Source organism: Prionailurus viverrinus, chromosome B4 (genome assembly GCF_022837055.1).
Source record: "Prionailurus viverrinus isolate Anna chromosome B4, UM_Priviv_1.0, whole genome shotgun sequence".
Taxonomy (NCBI): domain Eukaryota; kingdom Metazoa; phylum Chordata; class Mammalia; order Carnivora; family Felidae; genus Prionailurus; species Prionailurus viverrinus.
In genome coordinates, this window is record NC_062567.1 from 123,269,396 (window position 1) to 123,290,556 (window position 21,161).

Here is a 21,161-nt window from a genome sequence, read left to right on the forward strand (position 1 = left end):
ACTAGTCCTCATCCGTGCTACCTAAATCACAGTCAACATATAACCCAACAAAAGGGAGGATCATTCATGGTCAATACCACACACACAGCAAACAGAGCCTACAGGACAGGAACCCTAACTGCCTTGTTCACCCTCGTGTCCCCAGTATCTAGGAAAGAGTCTGGCACACAGCAGACATTCCAAGAACATTAGTGGTGTTGAATTTAATCAGACATGATGAACATAATATTGTCTTAACTTCTGTAAGGATGAGAACATCCATCCACTCACTACCACCAAGCTGGCCCAAGATCTGCAAGCTGCTAAAGTCAGACAACCCACCCAGATAATATCCCGGATTCCACTCCAGTCTACATCGCCTCTGTACTTGTAGGTAAGACCACAAACCCATGGATGGAATACCCGGGTGTGCAAACAACCCCCACACACTATGTTAGAAATGCTGCCCTACTTGACTGTACTCTCCCCACCACCCCATGAGACAGGCCACTCGTTTTGCAGGACAGGAAAATTGACACTAAGAGAAAAGGACTCCCCAGGCCCCCACAGGGTCATAAAGGCAACGTGCAACTGTCAGCCCAGGTACTTGGATTTTGTGGCTGGTCCTGGGTCACACCTGTTCCTACGTTTCATCAAACCTCCGGAACCATGGGCCAAAGAAGAAACACCCTGAGTCCTGGCATTGCGACCCTCCCTTCTCCAGGGGTTCGGCCTTGGGGAAAACTAGCTCAGATAGCAGACTGTTCAGACTTCATGGACGAGCCGGCCAGGGAGCTAATCAGAACAATTTGAGTGCGCGGCTAAGCAAGGACAGCCCTTCCTGGAGCGAGCCTTGCCTTTATGGCAACACTTCATAAGAACTTTTCCCTTACAACAAAACTGTCAAATCCAGCAACCACAGGCCAGAAACATCCCAGCTGAGCCCCACCAAGCTGCTTTCTGATGTACTGTACACACAAATACCAATATTCCCCAGATGTTCTCTATGTAAAACATTTGGTTTGAGACACAGCCCTTTTTCCCAAAAACTCTTACATTTGTTTAATGGACTCATACAGTTCAGCTAAAATGTCCTGGATCAGACATCTGAGGCCAGCCCGGCTCTGATGCAAGCATCCCATCTGCAGAAAAGACGAACAAGTAAATAAGACAGTCCTCCCCAAGATTTATGCTCCCTGCATCTTTAAGCAGGTCATAAAATGTAAGCTATGTACGGATAATAATGCAAGTTGCTTTCAAGTGTGTTTCTGAGTCCATCTCGGTATTAATCTAAGACTGATGTTCAAACAGAGAGTGGGTCTGGTGTGCCGAACAGGAGGCCACATTCTGCTACTTACTCCCGCAGAAAAGAAGTTTAAAAATCTGTCACTGGAGCCCCCTCCAAGGTAGGTCTTTTCCTGGTCTTAGTTATTCAAATACAGCGGCATCTCCTTCATTCCAACGCCACGTATCCCTTAACCCGCAAACACAGGGAGACGGTGAAATGGAAAATGTACTGGACCCAGCTTGGACGCGGGCTCCCTGAGTGACCCTGGCCAGCCCTACGCCCCCCACAATGGTTCATCCTGTTACAGGAGAAAACGGAAGTTCGCTAAAGTCACCGTTGGGGCCTGTTCAGCTGTGAAGATTATACAAGGAAGGGAAATAAACCCTTAGGAAAGCCACCCAAGAAATGTCATCGAATCCATGCACTGAGCCCCCACAGATGGTAACCCACAATTCTCCTACTAATATTTATAACAAGCGTGGTCACAGCAAATCTTTGGGGAAGTGGAAAAATGGAAGTAGAAGGCCGCCAGAGGCAGCCTCACCGATAGAATCAAGACAGGACAACTTAATCTTTAACTTTTCTGTGTTGTGTGAGCTTTCAGCATTGGGCACGCATTATTTTTGCTATAGGGGAAGAAGAATTTTATCATTTAAAAAGGTCACAAAAATCAATGAAAGCTGATGAGGGAGAAAGCAGACAAACTATAAATAGCAGACACAAGAACTCCAAAACAACGTTCTGAGGACCATTCAGGAGAAGTTCCCCAAAGACATCAAAAAAAAAAAAAAAAAAAAAAAAAGGTCTTATTTTCAAGGTACTTTGTTTTAAGAAGGAAAGAAAGCATAAGAGATTTCCATCATAAATGGCTATAATTTTTTAAAAGACTGGCTCTTCAATGGGTGAGCTTCAAATACCTGCAAAAATACACTTAGAGTTCTCTATGGTAACTCAGTATGTCCACTTACCCGATCCATCAGATTAACCCGTATTCTCCATTTCTTTGACTGAGGCTCGAGGTAGGTTGAACACTAGAGGCTGTAGCACTACCCTCTGCTTTCCCTACACCCTCTGTGCAATCAGCCAACCACCCATTGTCATCCCCGCCAAGTCGACTGCCCCAATATGGCGGCCTCTACAGTCCATGGAACGCTTCATCCTCCGACAAGGCCAGCAAATCATGACATGACTGTAAGCCCTTCCGTGCTAAGGATCAAAAGCCCTAGATAGCAAACTTTACTCTCTCACTGCCAGGAAAAGGTAAAATACAATAAGATAACGCACAGAAAATGCCGAGCAGTGTGCCCAATGCTGCTAAGTGCTCCAAATTACTTTTATTATTAGTGTTAACAAATGGGCCTTATGCAGAGATACGTGTAAGTAAGACCTTCAAAATCTCAAGAGGCCGAGAGGGCAATGTCAGAGGGTAGAGTGAGAAGGGGCTGGGAGAAGGGGACCAGCTGTGGCCTCTTTCAAGAGGACATTTCAGGTCACCCCCACTAAAAGAAGTCCCTCCAAATGTACTTCTGTAGCCCCCAGGGAATTGATTTTGCAGGATGGAATTATTTCCCTGAAATAAACAGACACACAAAGGTCGCTACAACTGGGGCCTAGAAAGAAAACAAGCCAGCTGCCGATTTACGGGCAGCCTCTGATGCAACAGAGCAAAAGGTCCCGGCCCAGGTCCAGTGGGACGGCTTCGGACACACCACTCCTCCCTGGAGAAAGCAACCCGCTGGAAAGGCTCGGGGAGGGGACCTGCCTTCTTGTGGGGAAGCTCCCCACTTGGCCAGGCACCAACGGGGGCATCTTCAGGAGTAAAGACCCTCGGACCTCTGCAGTCAGCGTGCGCCGGCCAGGGGCTCTCAACTCGCTGCATGACAGTGACGTTGGGGGACCGTTAAAAAATGCCGATGCCCAGGCCCCATCTCCTTTCAAAAGGTTATTCCACTGCTCAGCCAGGACTGAGAACAAGGGGTGTAGTGAGAATTGCCCTCAGCGGGGTCGGACGGACCGGAGCTAACCCAGGTGCTGCCTTGACCCCGTGGGCAGATCAGCTACTCTTCTTTCACTGCAAATTGGTAGTTACCATCACCCCATGACAAAGCTGCTTGAAATGAGAAGTCACGTGTCAGCTGCCCTCCTTCAGTGTGTCTTGTAGGAGACACATAGGGAGTACCTGTCGGTGTCTATCTTTCTCTCTAAGTGTCTGTCTTTCAAGGCTCTCACAAGTGAGTCGAGAATTCTGGGCCGCTCCCCACTCTAAGGGGTTTCCTGAATTTCTAAGTGGTTAAAAAATGGTGGGGGAAAGACCCCTGTCACACATACACATACACACACACACACACACACACACACACACAGAGGCCCTACTGGGTGACACAGGCATACAGCGGAACTAGGTAAAACAGCAAGAATCACACGCAGCAAAATGAGGGAACACCTAGTTTTTAAGATGTACGTTGCTTTCCCTGTCCAGAAGAAAGCCTATCCTGGCTGTGACACTTTCTCAGGAAGCCCCTGCCTATCCCTCGTGTCCCCCATTAGGTCAAGTGCGAGTCCCTTCCACCTGGCGGTACCGTGCAGGGCTGGCACGTAGCGGGCTCAAGGGAATATCTGACAAATGGCGTGAGTTAATTCCGCTCCTCGAGGCCAGGGATGGGCATCTGTAGATCAACAGAGCTCATAATGGCCACAGATGTTAATCCCCTAAACAGGCATTTCATCAACACACCTGAACTTCACTTCCAAGCAACTGGCAGAAAAGGATATAAAGGCCCGTCCAACATTCAGGAGACAGCTGCTCAAAGCCCAGTGACTGTGAGCAGCGGCGTCACAGCATTTCAGGGTCTGAATTCCATCTACGGGTACCGCAAACGTGGCCAAGTGACTTCATTTTCTGTGCCTCAGTCTATCCACCGTAAAATGGGAAGAGCCATGGTGTGCACCTCTTAATGCTAGCACGGGGATGAACTTAGGTCAGTGATTTAACACGCTTAGGCTACAGCCAGGCACGATCGCTGCTCCGTAACTGTTTGCCATTATTATTACCCCATGGGAGGATATCAGGCAAAGAGACCTCAAGCTTCAGGCCCGATATAAGAACCCCAAGGTCATAGGGTGCTCCGGTTACCGCAAGAAAAGGTGTGCACTGAAGAAAGTGGGGTGGTGTATCCAGACGAATGCAGCAACTAGCTTCCCACTGTCCAGAGCTGTGTGTTTCAAAGCAGAGACCACGAACCAATTCCACCGTGCTCACTTGCGTTGCTCGGTTACAATGCTAAAGACTCCCAGGTCCCCCTAAGTCCTACCCCAGCCGTGCTGGATCAGATTCTCTGGGGTACATGCCAAGGATGGTGCATTTCGACAAGCAGAGGAGATTCACCTGTCCCCACAAATTTAAGAACCGCTGGATCGGCTAAGCTAGAGGATCCGTGTCTGTATCACCCCCGGAGCCTCCCGCATCGCCCGATACACAGTACGTGCTCAACAAATACCAGGTGAATCCATTCAACGATTACAATCCTCTTAAGTGTTGGTTCGATTATCTGAAGGCGCCCTATGCGTAAGGCACATGCAGACCAATGCTGAATCAGACTTCGTTCATCCTAAAAATCTTTACTGGGTGCTTACAACATACCAGGCAGTGTTCTAGACCCAAGATACAGAAGAGATGATGAATGAGGTCGCTCAGAGATAATCAGAGAGAGTGACAAACGCTGCGTATGGAGCCAATAACGCCAAGTAAGGCGGTGGCACACTTCTCCCATTAAACTCCGCATCTAGAGCAGCGCTGCCCTTTGGAATTTCTATGGCGATGGAAAAAACATTTTCAGCACCGTCCAGTGGTAGGCACTGGCCGCACAGGGTTATCAGCCACTTAAAAGGGGGCTGGTGTGAGCAAGGAACTGAAGTTTTCGTTTTAACTGTGATTAATTTTAACAGCCACATGTGTCCTTATTAGACAGCGCAGGTCTAAAGGCAGAACAAGAAATGGAAACGGGAAATGATAACACAGGCAATATGTACTACGGGGGCGGGGAGGCGGGGTGGGCGCTTAGAGCACCATGTGTTATCAAATGCCTCTCACCCAATTACCAGATGCCCTAATGTTCTCTGGCTCCAAGAATTGAAAGTACAAGGTCAGGTACAAGGCATTGTACTCGGGCTGGAATTTTTATAGCCCATGATCAGTTGGAAGAGGTATGCAGCCCAGCCAAGCCCCAGAGACTGCAGTTCAGGAACACAGCACCGCCCGCAAAGCCTGCCCACAGCTGCCAGAGACATCTCTCCCGGCCCCGCCACTCTGTTGTTGGTCGGTCATTCTGTCCCTGGCTGGAACGTCCCACTGGGCCCAAGACACTGCATGGATTTTATGAGATTTCTCCGCTTCAAGCATAAGGACAAGGACAAGCCTCCTAAATTCCACCGGAAAATTGGTGGCTAATCCAAACATTTCATAAAATTAGAACTCATTGTGGGGCTGAAAGGAATTCAGACTGTGCCGCCACCAGAGAAATGCAAGATATTTGTTATAATTTTTTCCTTCATGAGCTGTTTTAAGAAGCAAGTGCGTTTTCTGCTTGAAATAAAGAAGGCATGCGGGGGGGCGGGGGGAGGGGGGCTGGAGGGGAGAGGGGCGGAGGGGCAGAGTTTTTGTTTTTGTTTTGTTTTCTCTGTGGTTTGCAAAAAGCATCACCAGATGACGAATGGAGGAATCCTGCCTGACTCCCTAATCCCACAGCGAGCAGAGATAATAAACCTGCCTTCCCAACCTTGGCTGCATCTTGCTTTCATAGAGACGGAGTTTTTCCTGGAACATGGTACTACTGTGCCTTAATTTTCTTCTTGGGCTTTAGCCCCAGAAGTTTCACATGCAGTGATTTTATTAGCGAGAGAGATACCTGAATCATTCATTTGGGCCTGTGTGCATGCACATCACTGACGTTCATTCACCAGGCATGGGGCTAGGCGCTTGGGATTCATCGGTGAGAAAACCGATGAAATCCCTGCCCTGGCAGAGCCGGGATTCTAGTGGAGGGACAAGGGAAGCCTCGGTGACCGCCACTTCAGAGCAGCGTGGGCACAAGACACACAGACTCACCGAATGCGGACTCTGGAAGAGGCTGGGAAGGGGGTTCTGGCAGAGCAGGAATCCCATCTCCTGACCATCACTCTCTCACTATCACCCAGAGCAGAGCAGTGTCTGACACACAGCTGGCCCTCGACAAATGTTTGTTGAATGAATAATCAATCCTGACAAAAAATCTGTCCCAGAGCCCTCATCTTATAGACGGCCCTCATCTTGCAGCCTAGCAGGGACACATCTTGCCCCAGGTCACACAGCTCAAGTTGTGGCAAGAAGGGGACGGACCCCAAGACTCCTGACACTATTCGCTGACTCTTAACACCCCACAGCCATTCAACAAGTATTTGTTGCATTCTTATTGTGTGTGAGGCCCTGAACTAGGCACCGGGAGGGCATAAACGAGAAGGATAACTGAATTAGTTGAGATTATGCAACAAAGTTCCTCCAACTGCCATGTTCACAAGCTTGGAGACCACTTCTCTGAGCCTGGGTTCAGTGGGTGTTCACCATCCAGTGTGTGGGTGAAAAAAACCAAAGCAGGGGGCTCCAGAAGCTTCCAAGGTCCCATCCCACAAAAGGCTAGGGAACTGAGGGATTATGACCATGACCCTGATGTCAGATAGCCCTGCCCTAAATCTCAGCTCTGAGACTTTGGGCAAGTCGTTTGACCTTCCTAAGACTCTTCTTCCTCAACTGCAAAATGAACACACTGATGATAGAGGACAGAAGGCATATACTCAGAACAGCGCCTGGCACACGCACTCGTCACCCAGTAAATGTTTCCTGCTATTAAGACCGTTAGGGAACATACCCTCCATCTGCTCTGAACCTTCCTACACATTCGAGAAGGTGGATGGGTCTCAGTGGAGATTTCTACTTAATTCCTCCCCTCTCCAGGATTTCTGCTGTCAGCTGCTCGCATGCCCATTCATGCAATGAGGGAGGTTTCCCTCCCTCAATGTCGCTTTTTTTTTAAGTTTATTTATTTATTTTGAGAGAGAGAAAGAAGCAGAGACGAAGAGAAAAAGAACCCCAAGCAGGCTCCGCACTGTCAGCACGGAGCCCAACACGGGGCTGGAACTCACAAACCTCGAGACCATGACCTGAGCAGAAATCACGAGTTGGGCGCTTAACTGCCTGAACCACCCAGGCGTCCCCTGGACGTCCCATTTGATTCTGCCTGGGAAACAGATATCCTATGACCACGAAGAAAATGCAAGCTGGGGTTCTCCCTAGAGTGAGCACACCCTTGCCTTGCCTTTCCCTCCAAACACATTCACATGCTGGGCTCGGAGCTCACCTACTCAATGGAGTGTTAGCCTCTTCCCTCCCACTCATTCTGCTAGTTGAAGGAAAAGTTCACCTTCAACTCTACTAAGAACCATTACAAGGTAATTATCCACCTAGGAGGCATGTTCTGCTATTACCGTCCCACTTTCCACATGAGAAAACTGATAGGCTCCTTAAAAGTGAGAATTTTCTGTCTCACACAGAATCTGGCACAGAACCTGCCGCACAGACATCCTTGAAAAAGCGGTGCCTGCCTTGAGCTGAAGGGGAGTGTATACAGATCCAGTGGGATCCGAGAACCGGGAAGGTAACGGCCCTCCGCATGGGAAGAGTCTCCTTACACTTGTCAAAGCCTGCACCAGACAATCGGAAAAGAGTTTTGAGAAATAAAGACACTTCCCTTCCCCTGCAACAAGGAGTCCTTTGGCCAAAAACCAAGCAACAGGAAACGAAATCTACATTTTACCAATATCCTTCAGTGAATCCCAGGATTCTCTTCCTGTGAGCCTGGAGAACAGTCTGTCTCAGCCCCTCGATTTACAGGTGAAGAAAGGGGGCTCAACACTAGGGTACCTACTTCAAGGGACACGCAGCACCCAGGCGGCCGGGGATACAAGGACAGCCGGCACGCTGGCCTGCCTTTCCCAGGAGGGCTCCTTCCAAGAATAACACTTAAGGAGTGTTTTCTGTGGACCACACACTTTTCTCAGACCTTGACACACAGCTCATTTATCTTCACAGTCACTCCCATGTCACAGATGAAGAAACTGAGCCAGGCTGACCATCTCAAGGTTACACAGGAGGTTCAGGCAGGCTCTGAAACCCAACCCGCCCCCATGCTCCCTTTCAGATCCATAGATTGGATCATCCACTTCCTTTTCACCATCCTGTAGAAGACACAGAGTGTCCCTTGGCAGTCATGTCCCTGGGCAGTTAGGCAAATCACACGTGAGCTGAGCCCAGGGCATGAGGGAAAGACAATGGCCAGCAAGGATTCCAAACCTGCAGCAATCAGCGGTCTTGGTGGCTTTGGAGCCACTTGAATATGAGGAGCTTGACACAGAGGAGGGAGTGGGGGAGGGGAGGGGGCCCTTAGAAAATTCTAACACAAAGAAGCAGCTCCCTCCTTCACACTGGGAAATTGCCCTTGGGCTCTGAGACACTGGAACCTGGCTGTCCCCCTCCCCTCCCAGGGAAGGGGGAACCTACCACACATGCCTCCTAGCACGGTCCCCGGGGAAACTTCATGCTGTCTCAGTATCTCTAATGAAAGTAAGCGACATGGAATTCTTCTCTTGAGTTTAAAAGGCAAATCATGATGGTGTTTTTTCCAGACATACATTAACTCTGCACTCCAGTCGGTTTACAATTCCTAAAGCACTTGATTTACAACCCAGGGAGAAAACGGTTTGCAAATCTTGCAAATGCACTTTGCATCTAAAGCTTGCCTCCTCTGCAGAGCTGACCACCAGGCTTCTCAGGTGGGGGGCTGTGGGAGCAGCCCAAGGAGGTGGTGGGGGGCGGGCAGGGGTGGGGGGGCAGGGGCAGCTGCCCAGGGTGGGAAACAGGTCCCTCCCTCCTCCTATTCTTCTTCAGCAGGGGTGCAGAGCTGCAAGAGAGAGGCACTTACCTGACAATGCTAGGCTTTCCACATCTGTCCACACAGTGGTGAGGAGGGGGATGACCCAGAAAGGGAAGAGGGTGGGGACCCAAGGGACCTTTCCTGCTGCCTCCCATGGTCACAGAGCCCCCCCTTCTCAGGATTGCTGCTGCACTCCCCAGTCATTCATTCATTCATTCATTCTTACTGAGCACCTACTATAGGAAGGGCACCAGGCCACAGGCCAGAATGCAGTGAGGAGTAAGAACGCACCCCTGCTTCCCTCCTAAAGGGGGAGGAAGGGGAGGGCATACACAGACAATTCGTCAAACCCACATAGTTCATATGTTCTTTTTTTTTTTTAATTTATTTATTTTGAGAAAGAGCACGCACACATGGGAGGGGCAGCGAGAAGGAGAGAGAGAGAGAGGGAGAGAAAGAGAATCCCAAGCAAGCGCCACACTGTCAGTGAAGAGCCCGACGCAGGACTCAAACCCATGAACCGTGAGATCATAACCTGAGCAGAGATCAAGAGTCGGATGCTTAACCAACTGAGCCACCCAGGCGCCCCATAGTTTACATGTCCTGAAGGGAACGGACCAAGGGCCGAGACAGAGTAATAAGGAAGTGGGAGTCTGGACACCCAGCTGGGAACCTTGAAGGACGTGGCAAATTCCGTGTTTAGCAGGGAGAGTCATGATCCAAGATAAGAAGATCACCGGGTACTCTATGTGGTACTTCTCACCAAAATAGTAGCACCAGCCCTTGTTTTCAAGAGCCTGCTAGGCGCCAGGCTCTGCGTCAGAACTTCTGACACTGAACTTCTTCCTCTACACCCCACTGATATCCTACCTTGCATGTTCCCAGATTATTCCAGATGTATTACTCACACGCCCCAACTAGGTTCTCAGGATCTCGGTGGCAGCACTTGTCATATTCTCCTCTGAAATTGCCAACAGTCCTGAGCACTTAGTACGCACTCATTCAATACATCTGCTTTACCACTAGATTAAAAGAAAAAGAAGGTACGTCAGCCCCCGACATATGTTGTGTCTTTGTTATGTGTTTTTAGTATGTCGTGTCTGAATATCACAACTCAGCCACAGAGCAGCGATGAGTGGCAGCTAATAAGAATACTGAAAGCCACCGCCAGGTAAGCCAGGTGGCGGTGTGCAGAACATATACACCCGGGGGCCCAGTGGAGGGACAAGTGAATGGCATCTGGTTCTCCCAGAGCCATCAGTCTGGGGCTGCTTCAGGCCAGGAGGGGAGCCTTTTCCTATTCACTTGCCTAGAGGGACGCCATTTTCTAATTCAGACAAATGTGCCCTTTTAGACCAGCAAAAGCCCCAGCTGCATCCGCTATGCATCTGTGCATCCGCTATGTGTGAGGCACGGGTCTAAAGGCTCAGCTGCGTCGCGGCACCTTCTTCCATCTTCTCAACAGTCTGGGGAAGAAGAACCATCATAAGCCCCAGATGAGGAAACAGAGGCTTAAAGGAGATGAGTAACACCCCCAGGTCACAAAATTGTCAAGCGGTGGGACAGAATGTGGATCCGGGCATTCTGGTTCCAGGGTGCTCTCGTGGCCACGGCACACAGGTCACTGCTTTCCTCATCTTGCACAACATTAGCATGAGACTTCTGTGGACCCACAGACCGGAATCTTGGCGGCCTGACAGACATGGGCCTCCACCCCCGAGCCCCTTACTCCCCCCACCCCCCTGAGCTCCGGCTTGTTGCTGTTTTGTTTTTCAATTTTTTTTAACATTATTTATTATTGAGAGATAGAGAGAGACAGAGCACAGCAGGGGAGGGGCAGAGAGAGAGGGAGACACAGAATCCGAAACAGGCTCCAGGCTCCGAGCTGTCAGCACAGAGCCCGACGCGGGGCTTGAACTCACAGACTGTGAGACCATGACCTGAGTCGAAGTCAGACGCTTAACCGACTAAGCCACCCAGGCACCCCTGTTTTGTTTTTTTAGTAATAGCTTTATTGAGATATAATTTTCATACCACCAAATTCACCCGTTTTAAATGTACAACTCAGGGATCTTCAGTATATGCCCATATTTGTGCAACCGCCATCATAACGTTAGAACATTCTCATTACTCAAGAAAGAAACCTCGTGCCCGTCAGCAGCTACTCCCCACTTCCTTCCAACCTACTCAAGCCCTAAGCACCCCCTCATCTACTTTCTGTCTCTACGGTTTGGCCTATTTGGGACATTTCACAGAAATGGGATCAAGCCATGTGAGATCTGTTGTGACTGGCTTCATTCACTGAGCATAATGTTTTCAAGGCTCATCCGTGTTACAGCACGTTTCAGTATTTCATTCCTTTTCACTGTTGAATAATAACCCGTAAGTATTCCCTAAATGAAATTGTGGAATGGATCAGATACAATATTCCACAAAGAAAAAGAACACACCACGTTTGATTTACCCATTCATCAGTTGACGGATGTTTGGGTCACTCTTACTTAGGGCTCTTGTGGATCGTGCCACTGGGAACATTTGCGTTCACGTTTCCGTGTGGACGTGTGTTTGCATCATTGGGAAGGCTGACGAGTGGAACTGGCCATCCCCATTTTAAAACGCAGTTAAAAGTTTACCGAAGGGCCCCGCCGTGAAGTCAACATCTGGCTGCTCTTGGGCTGTTTCCAGAGAATGTTATCAATACAGCCAGACTCTGCTCACGGGTGGGTCATCTGGCCGAGCCCCTCCTACTCTGGGGCCTGGGATCTTCTCATTCCTGCCCTGCGTAGCGTCGTCTGGGCCAGCGCGATGATAAATGCATTCTGCTTTAAAACAGATACTTCACAAATCATAACTTACAGATGCTCCAGGACTTTCATGTGGGAAAGACAAATGAGACTGAGGCTGTCTGACTCCAGAGCCACTGAGGACAGGAAGCCACGGCCAGGAAGCCGACAAGCCCTGGACAGACGTCTCTCTCCCTAACGAGTGCCTGAGCACATGTAACAGAAAGGGAATCCGTGCGGAGAATGGTCTGCCTGGCTTTGCAGACTTCGCTGTGTAACCGGCCATTCGTTTCCAGCCGTTGTTTTTTCTTCCCAGCAAATCAGAAAGCTCCTTGAGGTCAGAGACGATGACCTACGGCCTTTCCATCTCCTAAGATCTTCCCTTGCTCAATGCATTCACTTCAGTTCCGTCCTACAGGACTTTGTTGAGGACCTACTATGCGCTTGGCACTACGGGAGGCAGTGACAGGAGGTAATGAGACAGGGCTTCCAACAGACAAGATACTTTGCCTCAATCCTCCTTTCCTGCGGCTTCCCAGGAGGAAGTGAGACGTCCTGTGCGGTGTGGGCACATCTCTACCTGTACGCGGGGAGGTGAACCAGCTGACCTCTCCAGACCCGCTAGGGATTCCAGAATCAGAGGCTACTCGAGGAACAAAGAACTCAGTGTGGGTCCAGATGGAGCGCTCCCTGACTTGACTCATTAAAGCGTACTCGCGGCCCAACAAGCAGTTTGCCAGAAGCAGACATATCAACGCGGTTCTGATCCTTATCTCCTCATACCTCAATTCTTGCGAAAACCTCCAAGCTAGCCTCCCCTCTCCAAGCCAGCACACCAGACTGCTGGGCTTAGAGCCCCGCTGCGACCAGAACCCAGGTCAGCCCACCTAGTGGAAGAGATATGGTCAAGGTCTCTGCGTTCACACTGCCTGGGTCCAAACCCTGACCCTGCAGCTGCGTGTGACCTTCACAGTCGGTGACTCGGTTTCCTCGTCTAGAAAATGGGCTCATTATGAGAATTAAATCAGTTAATATGTACGTGGCAATGGGGGCGCCTGGGTGGCTCAATCAGTTAAGCGTCCGACTCCGGCTCAGGTCACGATCTCACGGTTCGTGAGTTCGAGCCCCGCGTCGGGCTCTGTGCTGACAGCTCGGAGCCTGGAGCCTGCTTCGGATTCTGTGTCTCCCTCTCTCTCTGCCCCTCCCCTGCTCATACTCTGTCTCTCTCAAAAGCAAATAAACATTAAAAAAAAAAGGTAATATGTACATAGCGATGTACCTGACCCATGGTATAAGCCCTCATAAAGTATTAGCTGCTATTACCATCATGAAATATTATTATTACTAGCCCCATCCTATCTTGTCAATCTTGCCTCCCAGCACAAACCCTGCATCCTAAGCAACACGGCCTGCTCACCCTAAAATCTCCCTTTGCCTGAAATTCCCTGTATCTCAGTCTCCTGAAACCAAATCAAGGGTCATCTTGAACATCAACTGCCCTTGCTAATCCTCCACTATGCCACTGCCCCTTCCCAAACAGCGCAAAGAAACCCCCCCGGGGAAAAGAATCACCCCATGGCTGGTCTTCTGACACCATGAGCAAAGAACCACGCCCAAATCCAGAGGCCATCCATTGTGCAACATGAGGAAGGTTCTCCGTTTCTGTAGCAGCAGCGGGTTTCGAAACCGACTACTTGACATTCTTTAGCTGTATGACCCTCGGCAAGTTATCCAACTTCCCTAAACATCATTTTTCCCATCTGTTAAATGGGTCTAGCTAGACTGCACACCTCTCAGGGTTGTTGTAAGGCTTCGATGAGAGGAAATGTCTGTAAGGCAGTTAGCATGGCATGTCACACCCCAAGCTTTCAAAAATATCGGCCAGTAATAATCATAGCAGCGGCGGCAATCGGGGAGGGGGTGTTCCTGTCCAGGATTGAACTCAGCGAAATGTACTAAGCTTCAGGGAGCTACATTCCAACATGAAAATCACCTGATATAATCCAGTCCTGCACAAAGGAGGTACTCAGACCTAGTGACTGCTTATTGCCTCCTCCACCAGATGGGTAGCCCCGTGGGTCTCAGTCATGCCTGTGTCCCGGCCTTTCACACGGGGAGAAACACAGGGGAGATGGTAATAACTCTTGGTTGAACTGCACAGAATTAGCTCAAAATTTGTAAGTACATTTTATCTTTGCTACTGGACTACGAGCTGTTTAGGAGTGAGCATCACATCTTGCTCTAGTAAAGATTTATTAAACAAGTGATGGAAAAACACCAAAGTGAGAATCAGATTGGTTAGACCCAGCTGGGTTACTTCCTGGCTGTGCAACCGCAGAGAAATCACTTAACGATTCTATGCCTTATTTTTCCCGTCTCCAAGAGGAGAAGTTTGGACCACATGTTTGCCAATGTCCCTTTACTCCCTGAAAGTGGGTTGGGGCCATAATTGCAATAAGGCACCCCAGCCACCCCCACGGGACAGCCACACGTCACCTGCCTCAGCAGGCCCGCTTCCTACATTGGGCCCTTCGTTTGCAGTTTCCCGGCACCAGGCTGGGAGCAACTTTGGGCTAGGGTTTCAAACACCCATCTTTGGTGAAAGCAGTTCCTTTGCTAAGTGAAGATGCCCCATCACCCAAGCTAGAGCTCCGGCAGCCAGGAACGCCGCGGCAAACCAGGGGCACACTCTGCCCGCTGATCCGCCACTCCCGGACCAGACCCCTCCTGGAGACCTCGCCCCCCGGCTCGGGAGAGATGACCTGGTGCAAGGGAAAAGTCGAACCCTTGATGGTGAGGTGATCACATGACACCTCTCCTCAAAATGTTGTTTGTTTTGGGGGGTTGGGTTTTTTTGGCAATAGTTTGAGCAGCCTGAAGGTCCAGGCAGTTTGGCTCAAAGAAAATGCATGCCGTGTTATGCCACAGGGCTCCACTCAGCAGCCCTGCCCAAAACTGTATCAAAACAAAAGTTGTGCAAGAAACAAAGCCCAAATTCAAGGCTGTAGAAATGCTTTCAGATCCTATCACAATCTGGCTGATTGTCTCGGCTCCTCATGGGCGCACTTTTCTGTTCACCTTGTGTTCTCCCTAATCAAGCCAAGAAGCCGATTATTTCCCCTACCACTCTGAGTGATACAAGGCTAATTTGTCCAATGCACCATGTCCCTCTGATGGTCTTAAAATCTAAATGAAAGTCCACGTGAGGTGAGGAAAAAAAAGAATCTGCTAAAAGAAAGCAACTAAATTGGTGAATTTCACTTTTTGAGGCTTTCTATAGACAATTTTATTCAATTATTACAACAGGCCCATGAAAATGGTACCACTGCCAGCCCATTTTACAGATGAGGAGGCTGAGGTTTCAAAGTAACATAGCCTGCACAAGGTCACAGAGCTGGCGAAAAGTCAGGATTTGAATGCTGGCCAGGGCTCTCAGCCCCTCTGCGAGAGTGCTTCCTTGTGGGATGTGTTCATCTCCAGAACAAGCCACTCGGAGCCCTTGTGTCATTGACACCCTCAGGCAGTGGCCACAAACCACATTTGGGAATCAGAGGGGAGCATGGCTGGACCAGGCCAGGCCGAGTCGGCCACTCTGAGCTCGGGATCCTGCAACTCTCTTCGGAAGTGGCTTTCACAGAACACAGAAGACGGTGTTGTGCGGTGCTCTGTTTGATTCCGAAGGCCCTTCCAGATGTGCAATTAAAAGCCACAACATTTTCAGTTTTAAACACTTGTCTGCCTCTGAGCTGCTTTCAACAGGGGGAGGGGGTGTCCCACTGATTCCACAGCATCTCCCATCTGGGACGCCAGCTACTCTCACAGGCCAAGCAGCTTCAAGCCTCTGCTCCTCTTGAGAGGACGTGGGCACACATGAAAATAGAAGACTGAAAGAAAAGGCAGGCCGGAGACAGTGCTCTCTCAGGTTTCTTCAACCGCACCCCAAAAAGCAAGGTGCATCCTTAGAACCAGAAGCAAACTCCAAGTCCACACTTCAGATGAAAATTCCTTGCTGCTCTGGACAGATTCTGAATCGCCAAGCGCTGGACAGGCAAGAACGACTTGCTGACCGATTTTTTTGTGTGTTTGTTTTATTTTCTGTTCAGCCAGGCATAGGGAATTTTCCACCTGACAATTCCTGTTTCTCACTTAAGTTCTTACACCATCTGTGAGCACTGTGCTCAGCAGGGGGAGGACTCAAGGCCAAGGAGGCCTTCCCATCTCCAAACCTCAGTTTTCCCATCTGGTTAATGCAAGGTTCTCACCACATGATTCTGCTAACATTCTTAAGTTTATGTATCAAATAGAAAGCAGTTTGAGGATTTCCAGCTTCTGAGCTGGGATCTGCTACCAGACTCAAAATCTTCACCTAATTTTTTAGTAAAACAAGAGATTTAGCTGAAATTAAGAGCACAATGGGAAACAACCAGGGCTGGACAATAAGAGAGCAGGACTTCAGTCTCCCGGCTGAGAAAGGAGCTTCTCCCGTTCTCAGGGCGCCCCCTAGCGGCCGTCCAACTAAATCCCGACGGAATGTTCAGAGTTTCTGCAAATAAAGGGAAAGACACCCACCAAAAGAGAAAGGCAGGCTCCCGTCTCCTGATGCAATCCCTTTCACTCTAGCCTCGTCTGTGGATCAGACAGCAAGACGAATGCTTGACAGGAAGCCCCAGGGAAACTCAGAAAGGTGTCTCCCATAAGACGAGATCTCATTCTTTCAAACAGCTGGCGGCCGCTCCCCAGCATTCGGGCTTCTGTGTCCTCCAGACACACCCTTACCACTCAACCCCTCACAGGCTCACATCCTCAACCTGCAGCTCCAGCCGCGTCTGTTTTTCATTATTCCGCTTCCCAGCTTCCCAGCGCGATTCTTCAACAGCTATTAAGACAACACGAGCAAGGAGCGAGGCTTACTTCTTGCTTCTTCAACATCCAGCCTGGGGAATATCACCTCAGAAGAAAAGCATGAATGAAGTGCACGTTTCTCAGCCTCTTCTTCCACCAACCTGAAAGTGCGTTCCTCAAAGTACATCTTTACAACTGTCTCTACAGAATCTTCAACCTACAAAAAAGTGGCACCTGCCCAGAATGAATTCTGAACCACTTGTTGGCTGTAGGATTTGTTTACTGAAGACGCCTTTCAAAATACAATGCACAATGTCTCGAATTTCCAATTAACCTATCACAGACCCTTTTTTTTTTTTAAGCTATAGAATACAGTTGGATCAGCCCAAACAGGGGAACTTAGGATGTGGGAGTTATCCAGGTATCCAAATATTTGAGAATAGAGGGGCTAAACTTTCTGACTGGTACCCCCTACCCCCACCAGAACTGTTCCTGTAGAGATCGAAAAGAAAATTACCAACATCAATCTGCCACTTCCCTCGCCAGTTCGTTTTGCTTTTTCGCCGTGGTCATTTGTTAAGTGTATAAGCAACTCTGGGCCCCGAAACACCCCCCAAAAGGGCACGCAAGGAGTATCATAATTAGTTCCTGACTTTGGCCCTAAATCGATTAAAATACATCTGATACGCTTCAAATCAAAGAACCATGTTAATTTTCTGCCACACACCACACGAAATCTTTCTGCAACAGTCAGTCACTTTGAACCCAACCCTCTAGCCACAAGCGGTGTGGATTTCAAGGGCCTGTTCTGCAGAAAGGAAAACGACAACAAACCAAGTTCAGGACAACGCAGAGACCCCAAGGCACTCAAGGAGCTGCAAATGGGGCTGGGACCCTGGCAGGGTTTCAGCTGTCACGAAGAGTGGGGCGGCTGGGCCAGACCCCGCAATTCAGTAGCCCTGAAACCAGGACCTGAAATGCAATGGAGTCAGTCGGCTGCAACTCGGCATCTGTGTGGCTACCCATGCCCTGGGCATTTCAGTCCTCCCAGAAGCCGGAGGCAAACTGTCACAACCCGCAGGCATGCAGCTGCCTTTAACTTTTGCTCCCAAACCTTCTCTTTTAAAAACAAACAACAACAAACAAAACAAAACAAAACAAACAAACAGACAAACAAAAAACAGAGGCAGGAGCCCACCCTCCCTTGCAGCTACAAGCAGCACCAGGGTGATGGGGAATAGGAGTGGGAGTGGGGGGTCGCATTCATCTACAGGACACAGGACTTGGGGAACCACAGCACCCCGCTGAGGATGTGGGTCTGTTCGGAGTTAGAGCAGCGAGGCATTCCAGGGCTTGGGCTGAATGCGTGCCCGCGAGGGAGACCTCCACGGTCCCAACGTTGCAAAGTGTTTGCAAATCATAAACACTACTTTGCTGCTGGGAGAAAAACCCCCAAAATATGCGCAGACAGGATGTAACAAGTGTTTCGAGAGAGAGAGACACGCCTGAGCCACGGCGAGCTGGGGAGAGTGAGGAGTCTGTCTGGGGGTTCCCGGGAAGCCGCTCTCCGACGAGAAAGTCTCGGTGCCCAAGACCCCCGCCCCGCGCGCCCTGGGTACGCCGCCGCGTCCGACCCCGCGCCCCCGGGGGCTTCCCGCACTCACCACTCGGCCCGAAAACCTCTCGGTGGCCCTCTTGACTTTGCCGTAGGTGCCTTTGCCCAGGGTCTCCTGCAGTTCGTAGCGGTGCTTCAAGTTGTGCTTGTGGTGATGCCGCTTCACCCCGTGCGGCTTCCTGGGCTCCGGGGCCGCCGCCACCGCGGGGGCTGCGGTTGCCCCCGCCACCGCCTCCGGGGGAGAGCCCGGCGCCCCCGGCCGCAAGTCTGGGCCGTCCCCGGCCGCGGGCGCAGCGGCCCCCTCCATGTCCGAACGCGGGGCGAGCCGGGCTGGAGAGGGCAGGACCGGGCACGGCGCTCGCGGTGTCGGGGTCCCCGCCGAGGAAGCCGGGGCGCGCTCAAGGTCGCCCCCGCAGCATCGGGGAGGCGGCCCGATCCCGCTCGGGCTGCGGCTCGGTCACTGGCGGCAGCGGCGACTGCACATCTGGCGCCCCTGGCGCGCACGGTCCGCGCACCGCCCCCCGGCCGCGGCGAGCTGCGGAGCGTCAGGCGAGGTGGCGGCGGTGGCAGGGGAGGCGGCGGTGTTTGCAGGAGGGAGGGGAGAGGGGTGGCTCCGAGCGCAGGAGGGGGAGTGTTATGTGGGGCGCCGCGCCCCCCGACCCCTCCCCGGGAGGACGCGCAGACGGGGCGGGGGCGGGGGCGGCGCGCTCGGCCGGCCCCGGGGGAGGGGAGCGAGGGGCGGTGTGGCCGGGGCTTCCCCACCTCCCCGCCGCCGCCCGGGGCCCGGGGCCACCCGAGCTGGGAGGGGGATGGGTGCGTGTCGCGACTCGCCCTTTGTGCCGCGCCGGGTAGGCCGCAGCGGCGGCCAGGGGGCTTTGTCCTCGCTCGGCCGGGCCGGGGCCCGGGGGCTTCCAAGCCCCAGCGCCCCCTCCCCGGGCTCGCCCGCCGCAGCTACCGCGGGCCCGCTCCCGCCGCCGCCTCCTGCTCCGGCCGCTCGGCCTCCCTGCCTGCTGGCGCCCGGGCGGCGGGGGCGGCGGCGGCGGCTCGCCGAGCCCCGAGACGGGGGAAGCGGGAGCGCTCCGAGCCGGAGGCCGCCGGGGCCCGCTCGCGATCCGGCCGGGGGCGCCACGGGCCCGGGCGCCCCTTCATTTTCTTTTAGGTGTCGCCGCGGCCGCCAGGCCGGAGACGGAGGAGAGGCTGGGGGAGGGGAGCGGGGCGGGTGTTGGGTTACAGGCGGTGAGTCACGGCCCCTCCGCCGCAGTGCGCACCCCTCCCGCCCCGCCGGGGCTGGCACCCCGCCTCCGAGGCCCCCTCCTCCGGCTGGGGCGGCTGTGCTCGGCGGAGGACCCCAATGGGGGGGGGGGGTCGCCTCGACCCCGGCCCCGCGCGCTCGCCGAGGAAAGGCGGAGTCGGGGAGGAAGGGAGGCCCGGAGGCTGAACCTGGGGCCCGCCGCGGGACTGCCTGCCCTCCGACACCAGCCAGGGCTCCGGCCGCCTGGGAAGGGAAGGCAGTTGGGGGCGTGGAAGAGGTGCGGAGCCAGGGGCGCCAGGACCGAGCCGGGCGCCCACCCTGCCCGCGAAGGCCGCCTTCGGAGGTGGACGAACCGGGGACCTCAGAGGGAGCAGGGCCGGAGCCCTCTGAGCAAGAGGCGACCGGCAGGCCTCTTGGCCCCCTTGGGCCTTGGGAGTTTTCCTCTAACTGAAAGGACCAGATCTCGGAGGTGGTAACGGTGACTGTAGCCCGCAGGCCGAGGGTCGGGCGGAAGGGCGTCCCACCGCGGTGAAGCTGCCCCCCACCCCCATACACACCTTCTCCTAAGAAGCTGCAAGGCGAGAGAAAAAGAGGCCTTAGGGAATTTTTTTTTATAATGGTGCAGTATACCAGACTGGGATAGGGAGCGTGAGGTATGAAGAATGTCCCGAGCGTTGTACAAACCGCCTGGTGGTTCTTTACTTTTCCACCAGTGAGCCGCTCTCCACCTTCCTCTGCAGCTCTCAGGTTCATCCCTTCTGCATTCCTGCTGTCTTCACTCATGTCTACCCCTTATCACCTTACCCTGGGCTCCCTCGACAGCCTGTCCTGCCTGGGAGCCCCCTCCCTGCTGCCAGAGAAATGGCCTAAAGTGCTGCAGTCATCGTGTCCCCCAAACCTGTGCCTCTGCCACACTCCAGCGTTAGGCATCCTTCTCTGTCCAAACTTCTGTCAATCTGCTGATGATGACATAAACCCCTCTCTGCCCCCTCCTGCCTTCCCCGAGAGCACACTGATTATTGCATAATACAAACAGGAAGGCCATGTCTATGCAAATCCTATTCTATCCTCCACACTTTGCAGGGCCCCCCCGCCCCCATCCTGAAACTGTATTCTGCGTATATATAAAGTCTCTAGACATTGTGCATGTAAATTAAAGCGTCAGAGTGAGCAAAGTATCGGTTTATCCCCCATGGATAGGCTGTGTGACCTTGGTCAAATGACTTAACCTCTCAGAGCTTTTGTGTCTTCTTCTTAAAACATGGATTCCCCGATCTGTTTTACAGGTAAACAGACTGCATAGTGGTGATGAAAATTGTTCACCAAGCATTTCCTGGTTCTCCCCCCACCCAACCCCCACCCCTCCTCTTACTCCCAAGGGATGTGGTAGGAATCTACTACCTTATATGACTCACTTGGGCCAATGGAATGAGAGCAGAAG

At 52.0% G+C, this 21,161-nt stretch overlaps 1 protein-coding gene across 3 annotated transcripts in view; it reads right to left on the reverse strand.

Moving 5' to 3' along the window:
• Positions 1-19,455, reverse strand: part of NUAK1 (NUAK family kinase 1) — a 73,238-nt gene extending 53,783 nt beyond the window's left edge. The window contains exons 1-2 of one of the 3 annotated variants that reach the window (XM_047866475.1): positions 18,518-18,649; positions 10,137-10,250 (exon numbers count right to left, since the gene is read on the reverse strand). Coding sequence is in view for 1 of the 3 variants with exons in the window: in XM_047866474.1 (XP_047722430.1) it covers positions 18,518-18,775 (258 nt within the window). In the remaining 2 variants the exon portion in view is untranslated. Of the gene's footprint in view, positions 1-1,035; positions 1,118-10,136; positions 10,251-18,517 lie in introns of those variants that run through there. The other 2 variants (XM_047866474.1, XM_047866476.1) reach the window with 2 other exon arrangements.
• Between the last annotated feature and the right edge of the window lie 1,706 nt (positions 19,456-21,161).